General features: G+C 42.9%; 1 protein-coding gene across 4 annotated transcripts in view; it reads right to left on the reverse strand.

Annotated features, from left to right (window-relative positions):
• Positions 1-246: 246 nt before the first annotated feature.
• The window catches only part of EDEM2 (ER degradation enhancing alpha-mannosidase like protein 2), a 17,387-nt gene continuing 7,312 nt past the window's right edge, over positions 247-10,321 (reverse strand). For 2 of the 4 annotated variants that reach the window (XM_019539699.1, XM_019539701.1), the window contains 7 exons: positions 9,435-9,560; positions 5,815-6,026; positions 4,459-4,600; positions 3,871-3,995; positions 2,969-3,113; positions 2,087-2,208; positions 247-806 (listed from right to left, as the gene is read on the reverse strand). In XM_019539699.1, the coding sequence (XP_019395244.1) occupies positions 306-806; positions 2,087-2,208; positions 2,969-3,113; positions 3,871-3,995; positions 4,459-4,600; positions 5,815-6,026; positions 9,435-9,560 (1,373 nt within the window). In that variant the 3' untranslated portion in view covers positions 247-305. The remainder of the gene's footprint in view (positions 807-2,086; positions 2,209-2,968; positions 3,114-3,870; positions 3,996-4,458; positions 4,601-5,814; positions 6,027-9,434; positions 9,561-10,321) is intronic. The other 2 variants (XM_019539703.1, XM_019539702.1) reach the window with 2 other exon arrangements.

A 10,321-nucleotide genomic window follows, 5' to 3' on the forward strand; every position in this document is an offset into this window, starting at 1 on the left:
CATACAGTGTTAGTAATAAGCTGTTTCTCACATCACTATGGACAGATAACTTAGATTTTCTTTTCTAGGGTCTCATTCTGGAATACCACTTTCATAAAACATACACCCTGATTTATATGACCATACAAACCAAGAGTATAATATGACTGAGTAGGAGACTGTTTACAATAAAATGGAAATCAGATTTTAATGTATGATTTTTTTTTTACAACTGGAAGATAAAAATATTCCCCCGAAGTCAAAAAGTCTAGAGTCTAAAACAAATTTATTATGTACAAATATTTGAATTCACAATGAAAATTAAGTTATGTGTTGTCTAAAAAGACCTGTCCCATTACTTCAAGTTTGGAGTTAAAGGGCTGATTGGGACAGCTCAAGGGAGATATTTTCCTTTTTGTATTGTTTTTCAAGTTTCTTTTTATCCAACCATCCTCTGAGGAAGTATCTACAGAGGGGTTCTGGCTTTCCCCTTCACTTTGGCCTGTGGTTCTTTTTAAAGTTAATTTTTTGTTTCTCTTTAGAGAGTAAAATTCCCTCATCAGGTCTTCTATTTCCCACCGCTCTTCCTTCTGTTTCTTACAACAGTGCAGGGCAGCAGGGTCTATGGGGTGAGCTTCAGTATTGAAGATATATCCACCTGCATCAAGGACACATTCTCCATAACGTGTCAGTACTATATCAAAGGTAGATCCATCGTTGTGAATGAAGTTGTCTGTGTCAAACAGTAGATACAAGTATTTCACAGTTTCAGCTAAGAAGAAGGATTCCATACGATTATCTAGTCTATGATCCCTCAGATCTTTGATCTGTAAGAAGAGTGTTCATGTGAATTAAATTCATCCTAAATTCAGAAATTCATTTGGAGTTCCTCCTAAAAATGAAAAATTAAACCAGCTTGCATTTCATCCCTATACCTAAGCAGACAGGATCCAGCAGTCCACCCCGCTTTTTATTATTCAGACAACTTACTTTGATTTGATGGTGTCAAGTGTTAAACTACTTTGGATTAGAATAGTCTCGTGGATAGTTCAGAGACTAGCAATCAAGATACAGGGTTATTCTAAGGATTTCCTGCACAAGTTAGGGATGGTGGGGAAGGAGGGAAAGAGAGACTTACATGCTGACTAGCAAGCTGCCCTTCAAGAATGATGGGGGGGAGAGGGGGAGGGGCAGGGACAGAGCACCACCACCCACAGCCCCGTGCCACCACCTCCTGGGGGGGGGGCGTTGCATGCAGCCACCACCACCCACCACCCCGTGCTGCCACCACTCTGCGTCTGGCCCTGCCCCATCTCCCCCCACCCCGTTCGACATCTGGCCTTGTGCCTCCCCCGCAACGCCATGTCCAGCCCTGTGCCCCACCCAGCACAGGGTGATGAGTGGGCACCACTACCCTGCACTGCTGGCACTCCACATCCAGCCCTGTACTACACCCCCTCCCCCCGCTCCACTTTGCTGATGCCATGCCCCACCCCGCCCATCATTCTTGATAGGCATTCCTGATACAGCACTGGCTGGAGCCACGCCCCTCCAGGAGCGATCCTTGAATGGCAGATATTGGAGAAATGCAGAGAATGAACTCATATCAAGCTTATTTGCATCTATAAACACACCTCATGTAAGAGGCAGTGCAAAACTAAACAACTTCAGCAGCACCACTGAAAGGTGTGGCGCCCCATAATTCCCTAGCACACAGAAGGATCACACCTCCTCCAGACCCTTTCTACGCACCATGGCATTAGGAGGAAATAGCATCTATACATGGGGCACAAAGGAGTTAGAGTTTTTCTGTCTCTCTTGTGGTCTGGGCCTCCAATGTAATAACTAGGTATAATTGGGGTATAATTGTTCTGAAATGTGCTGATGAAGTTAATCCCAGGACTGCTAACCATGATTATCAGGCAGTGCTCCAGTTTTTTAAAAAATTGTTATGTTATAAAGCTCTGTACCCAGCACATGCAAGCACTGTTCAACTTAGCAAAACACTCAATGCTTGTTTGGGGATAGGGAGAGGAGGGAAATGAGCGTGTGTGGGAGGGTGGGAAATTAAAAAACAAAAACACCACACTACAGTAGACATACTTACTGTTGCAAATCCACACTCCACCTTGCTGATTCTATCTATGGATTCCACAGCATCTCTTCCCAGTTCCAGAAGGGTAGGATCTCGTGTAGCACGGTACAGATACATTGCACTCTCAATCAGCTCTGCAAAAAAAACGACACACAGCTACTTACTGCAGGGTAAATGCAGGGAAAATACCACTATGACTTGCACAAATTCCTCATCTTAGTTCAAAACTGTTAAAATACTGGCCCATTTATAGCCTCATGTACTGCCCGTTTATAAGCACAGGTACCTGTATATTTACCAAGGATATGCAAAGCCTGAAATAAATGGAAAATAGTTTCAACTAACACATCATCTAACCAATGCAAAGTTAAGATAAAACTTTATTTCCCCAACTGTGGTGAGGAGGGAAGGAAAGGAGGGGTATAAAAATGAAATGAAAAACAAATGTCTTAAAATAAATCTTTCATGAAAAAGAAAATCTACTTTCATGACTAAAGATTTTGCTACACAAATTTCAGCCTCATTAAGGCTGTTAGCCACTGAAAATAGGGTATCTAATTATTAGTCATGGGAAAAAAACAAAAAAACTCCAAATAAATAACATATACATCTAGGCTTTCTTTATTATAAATAGCTGTAAGTTTATAATTGCTACTAAAGCACTATAATACACTGTTAAGAGAAGCATTTCTGAGAATTATAGCTCAGGCATTTGTGACGGACAAATATTGTAATATTCCTTGCTGGAAATGGAAAATGCTAAGGAGTGGATTTGGTAACCAAGTTACTATAGAACGAGAAAAGGGGAGCTAGCAGACCACTAAACATTGGTTACATTTAATTGTCAGAGTTAAAGCAGAACTCAACATGTTTGTTATTTTTGGTTTATGTTACCAGGTCTAAGTGGGTATCCTTCTCGCTTTTCCACAGTATAACCCTGAGGAATGTTGTAGAACTCAGGAAGTCCACCAAATTGCTTCCACACTGTATAATAATTGAGGAAAGTCCGCATGGCATTATCAATGTCCCCTATAAGGCTCTAGGAAAGAGGAGGGAAAATACAACTTAGTGAAGTGGCATTCAAAGAATAAAATGGCAGAGATCCATTTTAAAAGTTCTCCCAACATCATTAATGGTGAAAGTCATCTAGTGAATATAATTAAATATTAATAATATGCAGACTAAAGAACTTACAAATAGATTAAACTAAAGAGAGGAAGTACATTATGCTTCTCTGGTTAACTCTATTCTACATGCCTGATGCAATGCACGTTTCTTTGGTTTTTAGATCCCCTCTCTGTTGTAGGAGTCTTTCAAAACCTCCTTTTAAAATGAGTTAGTTTCATTCCATAGAAGCAGCCCTCCTGTAGCTGCCTGTCTCCTGTAAACCAGCTGCCCAATCAATTAAAAGCACTAGAAGAGAAGCCTGAACTACTCAAAATTACTCCAATAAACTCTAAAATACTAAGTCAGAAATGAAAAGGATTTATGCTGGTATGGGAAAAAGTTGGACTGTCTTTTTAAGGCTGCCCCACCTACAATGTCACAACACAGATAGGTGTATTTTAACCAAGCTAGCCTGTCTCACATTCAGGCTTAACACATTTGCTTGTTTTTTAAATGAGGTATACATAGTGTATATCCATCCATCAAAAGGTGGAAACAGCCTAGATTGGACTTCACTCCGATCAGAGCCAGATTATAATCATGACAATGGACAACACAGTTTTCGTTATACAGATAGGCCCAAGATGGGGCTGACAAAAGCAATGATGTATTACCATGATAGCTCCTACCTGTAAGCCTGGCCAGTAAGCCTCCAGGGACTGAAAGATGGGCATAGACACTGTCCCTTTGTACATCTGAACCCACAGGTACCAGTCATCAAATTTTGTGTAGTTCTTAATGGCTTTGTTATATTCTACAAAGAATTGAGGAAAGGAACTTTAACAAAAAATAATGTTAAAAATACTAGAAGGGAATCTCTCTCTTCAGTGTGGTCCTGTCAGATTAACAGAGCTTTCATACTTCCTGTAAAACTGACTGAAGTATGGATCACTCAAGAATCACTACAAAGATGATCACCTATGAAAAGGACTTTTAGTGGGTTGTTGCATCATTTTACTGTAGGAGAAGAGATGCCAGACAGTGTATTGGAAAGAGGAAAATATAGCTCAAAAAAGGGGGTGAAATCATAGTTCTATGAAATAGCAAAGGAGTTTTATCACTGACGTCTGTAAGGCCATCCATATACTTTAAGAGAAGCCAAAAGCAAGTCAATAATGTTAAGAAGTTTCAGGTAACACTTCCAACCGGTCTTTATCAATGTGCAAAGATACCTCAGGAAATATAGAATCAATCAAATCTTACAGAACAATTCTTACCTAGGAACATGGACATCAGTTCCTCATCCTGCAGAAGAATGGCTCCTTTAACAAGGTATTCAAAATAGGAATCTACCCCAGCACCGATCCCAGCATCTTGGGCTACCCATTTAGCAGTGACCACATCTATGTGATTACCCACCTGTCAGAAAGGAAGACTTTAAAAAGAAAGCAAAAGTCTGCCTACTATATGCAAAATTCAGAAATTAGGATGATCTTTTATTTCTGGAATGCCTTGGAACAAAATGGAATCCAGGACACCTGGAAAAATAGACACCTAAAGCAACAACAGCCATGTCATCTGAATTTCATCATAATTTTTTCATCTCCACACTGAATTGACAGTCTTCTCCATTTCATAAATACTTGATTTTTATTAAGGAACGGGACATGGGAAGGGATGTGAATGGTGACACGGAAACCATTTTTTTGACATTTTTAAGATGCAGCATTAACATTGCATCGGTATAATATCTTACCTGAAATTTTTGTTGGTTAGTTGCATATGCTCAGGAATATAGGATAGTTGATATTTTCATCCTAAAGCTCTCAAGATTTAAAGACAGATAAGGAAAAACCTAATTTGGGGGACCTGCACTGTAGCTTAATAAGACTATAAATGCTCAGAAAGACTATAAATGCTCAGAGATCTTCCTCCGTCACAATTCATGTGTGCAACACAGATTTGCAAATTGCAATTATTTTATATTTAATTTGCCATATGCCTGGTCTTCATTGAAGATACGTGAAGTTGGACCTTTAAAGTCAAAGTATTTCTGAGTTTTGTACTGTACAAAATCTGAGTGCCAAGAAACATGTATACCCTATCAGGGGGTCGGTCATATGCCATACTTTTCTCCCTAAGACTTAACTTCAAAATATCTGAAAGGACAGCCTAGATAAAACACCTCCCTCCTGGAAATAATAAAAATAATAAAATTTACCTTAGATTAATGCTGAAACTACAAATTCAGTTTTAAAACAGCATTTTAAAAAAGGAGATCATCAGTGCTACATTACTGTAAGAAAAAGATTAATTAAAACCTATACAAACATGAAAACAAAACCAAAAAAAAAAAAGCAAGTGTACCCATCAGCTATTTCTGGGATGAAATGCAAGAGCCATATTACATGGTATTGCAGTGCTAGAGGACAGGAGGTGGATACTGAAGCTGATGGTTCAGGCATTCTGGAACAGAACATTAGATATACAACTACTAGGACTACAGTTATTTACCTAGCACTGTTAGCATTAAGGGACATAATTATTCAATACATTTACAATAAGCTAACTTAAGAATGGATCCTATGCATTATACAAAAAGTAGTTAAAAAAAACATGGATAAAACACTCACTAGTCCAATATCAGAGCGATTTTTCCACAGGGCCTTAAGAGCTTTCCTGGCTACATCCTCGAACACTGGATCACCTGTAAGATGGCTTAATGTGGCAAATTCCACTATAAATGTCCCAATGCCAGCAGTACAGGTAACTGGGGTCTCTCCAGGGTTTACTCCATGCAGCAAATTCACTGTCCCAAATGGCATCCCAGTTGGGGTCTGAAAAGCTTAAACATGTTTTTGTTCATATCAATGCACAATATTTAACAAGGTGTCAGCAACTGCCTGTCTCTTATTCAACTGCATGTACATCAACAAGAGACCAGGATGGAGTAGCTTCCAACTAATGCACAAACTAAATCAGGGGTGGGCAGTTATTTCAGCTGGAGGGCTACTTACTGAGTTCTGGTGAGCTGTTAAGGACTGCAAGGACAGGTGTCCCATCTCCTGCTATCTTGGGACTGGAAGTCCCACCGCTAATCCATGGCCTTTGCCACCAAAGTCCCTCCCCTTGCCCCAAGAAATTCCTTTAGGGGGATTGCCATCTTGGAACCAGAAAAAAAGCCAACCAAATCATATACTAAAAATCAAGCATCCTCTATAACATATATGTTTTTATTAAAAAAAAAAAAAAATTGTCCTGATTTTTGTGTTTGCATAGTGCATATAGAGGTGGTTGCATAATAGCTCAAAATAAAGTCTTACTCTTATATATTGTGTGTGTGGCAGGGAGCAGAGCTGAGCCAGCCTAGCTCCATCATGCAGGGCTCCCCGCCACTCCCAACAGAGTACTGGGAGCTGCAAATGGCAACAGGGAGCAGGGAAGGCTACTGGCTCCGATGCACAGGACTCCCCTCAGCGGCACATGAGCTACAGGGAACCTCGCATGATGGAATTGGGCTGGGATGGACTTGGCAAGGATGGCCCCCATGCTCCCACCAACCCAGGCTCTGAGTGCCTGCTGACCTGTCAGGTGTGGGCCTTGCACTCCAACCAGCCTTAGCCCCAAGCTCTGCACTTCCACCAGCCCCATGCTCCGGCCCAGCTGCAGCTTCCCTACCTGTTGCCCAGAGTGCTGCAGCAGGGGCAGGAGAAGGAGCCACTGGAGGCCAGGGGAGCTGAGCAGTTCCCTGGTTGGCTGCCACATCAGTAGCAGGCATGCCCAGAAGTTGTGTGGTAGCCAGGCGTGGGGCCCTCCCACAGGTGAGTGTGAGAGCACAGTTCACTGCCCTGGCAGGAGTGGGTCTCATGTGGAGGGGCAGGGGCAGCTATGGAAAGGACTAGCTACAATTACTTGGTGGGCACCTGCCTGCTGGCTTGCTGGAAAAAAAAAGCCTGGTGGGCCAAATCTGGCCTGTGGGCTGTATTTTGCCTACTCGTGGACTACACAGAGTGACACTGAAGCCCCACCACAGAGGCTTAGGCAGGGAAAACTAGAACAGCATTTCCTCAACCTGTGGGTTGTGGCCCAGAAGTGGGTCACAACAACATATGAAAGGGTCACAAACAAACTTTAAAGCTGGCAGAGTTCTATGCCCCTCACATGGGGGGCTGGGGCCTGGGGGCAGGGGCAGCAGGTCAAGAGTGAGGGGCACTGTGTCAGGACTGGCCATTGATATTTACAGATGGGTCCTGGTACAAAAGAGGTTGGGAACTGCTGATCTAGAATACAAGAAACAAAGTGCTGGACAGCAATTATAGAGCATTTCCACACAGCAGTTGTGGGCACCTGCTTCCCTTATTGCACAAGATAAACAATCTAGTGACAGTGCCCCATGCAATGATCTGCAAGAAACATTATTAAGTGAACATAGTCCAACCTACATAATGAAGGAGCCACTTTAAAAATCAGTACTACAATGAATGGTATCCCACAATGAGGTGAGAAAGTTACACTTCTCCCATCTCCTCCATTTCCCCTCGCAAACATTCTTTTACTAGTCTTTTTTGTGGAGGAGTTAATACACAGCAGGGTGTACATCTGTGGTGTACTGTTATACACATAGACCTTTTGCCTATTGTTTTTAATCTTACGTATTTTCTTGAGTTTTGCATTGCCTTAAGAAACTCCATTTTGTATTGCTCTGTAGCTTGATGTAAGTGCTTGACCTTTGTATGCTGTATGTGTGAGAGAGTGTCTGTGAGAGTGTGTCTGGCTGAAGAATGCAGACAGATAAAAGACCAAACAAGAAGAATCCACCCCAGAACAGCGAGAGAACAACGGCAATCGACTTTCAAGAAAAAACATAGTGATAACCCAGCAAAAGCCCAGAGGACTGGGTGAATTGACAAAGCTATAAAAGATGGGATCAATTCTGGGGCTTGTTCTGCATGTCACCTTGGAGCATTGGTTCGTATGATGAGATGGACTGGCAGGATCCCTTCTCCTACTTGTGATCAACTTGGCTGGCCACTGAATTGATCCGAGTACTGATAAGACTGGTAACGTATACCAGCACAGAACAAAAAATGGGGTATGAATGTGGGGTGTGTGTGTTAAGCGCTTAATCAATAAACGTGGCATCTTGCCTTATCCTCCCTCATAAGGCCTCACAATTGGCAATTTGTATAGCAGTACTTACTTGCATCATACACATACTTAATGCCAGCTTTTTCAGAAAATCAGATTGTCATCTGCTATATTTTGCCTTAAGCAACCCATCAGAGTTTGTAAACCACTTACAACCATCAACCTACAGTTGTTTCTGAACCTACAAAGCTTCCATGCAGAAAGCAAAGGATGTATGAGGAACTAGGCTCATTTCACCCATCTGTACTGCGAGTAAGTAGGCCCTGGTATGTCAGCAGATCTCTTTAATACAGTCTGCTAAGCTTTGCCCTGCTCTATGCCCCACGATCTGGGGATTTTTTTAATAAGAGTTTTTTTAAACTACTGAAGCAATAACGTTTGTAGTCCCCTGAACACATACCATATTTACTTTAAACCAACAAGGGATCTTCTATATGTCCCCTCCACACTTGGATTCAAGTACCAGCGCAAGCAGGTGGTGGCTCAGGTCCAGCTTTGGCCCAGGGCTTGGGGCTGAAGTCAGAGTTGGGCCTCTGGTTGGAATGGCTCATTTGGCAGGGGAGAGGGCATACAACTGGAGGGAGTACAAGGGAGACTGCAGATGAGGGTGCGGGGGGAGAAGAACCTGATGTCTACCCCCTGACCCCCCAGCCTATCCCTCCGCCCCCTTCCCTCTCCTCAGCTGCCCCATCACCTTCTGCTCCAGTTCTGATCCCTCTGGTTGCCACTGCTGCTGCTGACTGCCCTGAGCAGCAGATCTGCAGCAGAAGGTAAGAGAGGCTGGGGGCAAGGGAGGGAGTGGGACAGAAGGCAAAATGAAGCACAGGCATGGAAGAACATATAGTACGGTGTAGGCACAGAGAGGACAAAGTGTTGCCCCTCATTCCCTGCCACCACAGCAGTTAGGAGGATTAATTTAAGATGACCATCCACTAATTAAATTCTATGCATAGAAAATGTTAACGAATTTATAATTTTTCATGTATAGAATTAATAATTGGGAGGTCATCTTGAATTCAAAGTACAAGTCAGTTTATTTGAGAAAATAGGTTAATTCAGCAAGAAAGCATGGCTAGCAGGTCAAAAACATGGAGAAATTTCTTACCAGGTAGAAGTTTGCGAGCTGCTTCCTCTGCCATTCTCAAGAGAGGACCTGAGCACGGCCACCCTGGTTCCACTTCAGTACCAGCCTTCTTAGATAGCAAGTGAGCGGAAAGGAGGCCGCCTACCACTGGAAGACCACAGAGTAAGGAGCTTATTAGGAAGCAAAGGAAGGACGAACCATTTGACAATTTTGCCAAAGAAAATCCCTACATCAGAAATACTATGTTGTATAACAAGAGGCATGTGGGTAGAAAAGAGAAAAGGGGTGCCTCGTTTCTAGCATCTAGAAAGGGGAGGAGTCAATTATATCGGGCAGAGGGCCACTTACTGACTTTTGGCAAGCTGTCGAGGGCATGGGTAGCCCCAACCCCTAACCTTTGCCACCAGAAGTTCCCCCTCTGCTCCCCCTTGCCCTGGGAAGTACTCTTTTCAGCAAGGGATTTAGCCACCTCAGAACCAGAAAAATACCAAATTATTTTCTAGAAAGTGAACATCTAAAACATTCATTAATTTGATTTTAAAACCCTGCCTACGCACACACACACGCACACTTTGCCTCTACCATCACATGCACAGTCTACCCCTGCCTACACACATACACACGCTGCGTGTATGACACTGTGAGGGGAGGTGTGGGTGCGTGTGTATGGTGGGGCATGTGTCTGGGACTCGCCCTACGAATACACACACGTACACTCTACCCCTGCCTACACACAAACACATATACTGCCCCCACCTGCACACACACACACACCATGGCCCTGTATGCACAAACACACACACACTCTGCCGCTGGCTGCATGCACACACACTCTGACCTGGCCTGCACAAATGTACATATTCTGCCCCTGCCTACATGCACACACACACACACACACACACACACAC

The sequence above is a fragment of the Crocodylus porosus genome, unplaced genomic scaffold, assembly GCF_001723895.1.
Source record: "Crocodylus porosus isolate Cpor-Errol unplaced genomic scaffold, CroPor_comp1, whole genome shotgun sequence".
NCBI classification, from domain to species: domain Eukaryota; kingdom Metazoa; phylum Chordata; order Crocodylia; family Crocodylidae; genus Crocodylus; species Crocodylus porosus.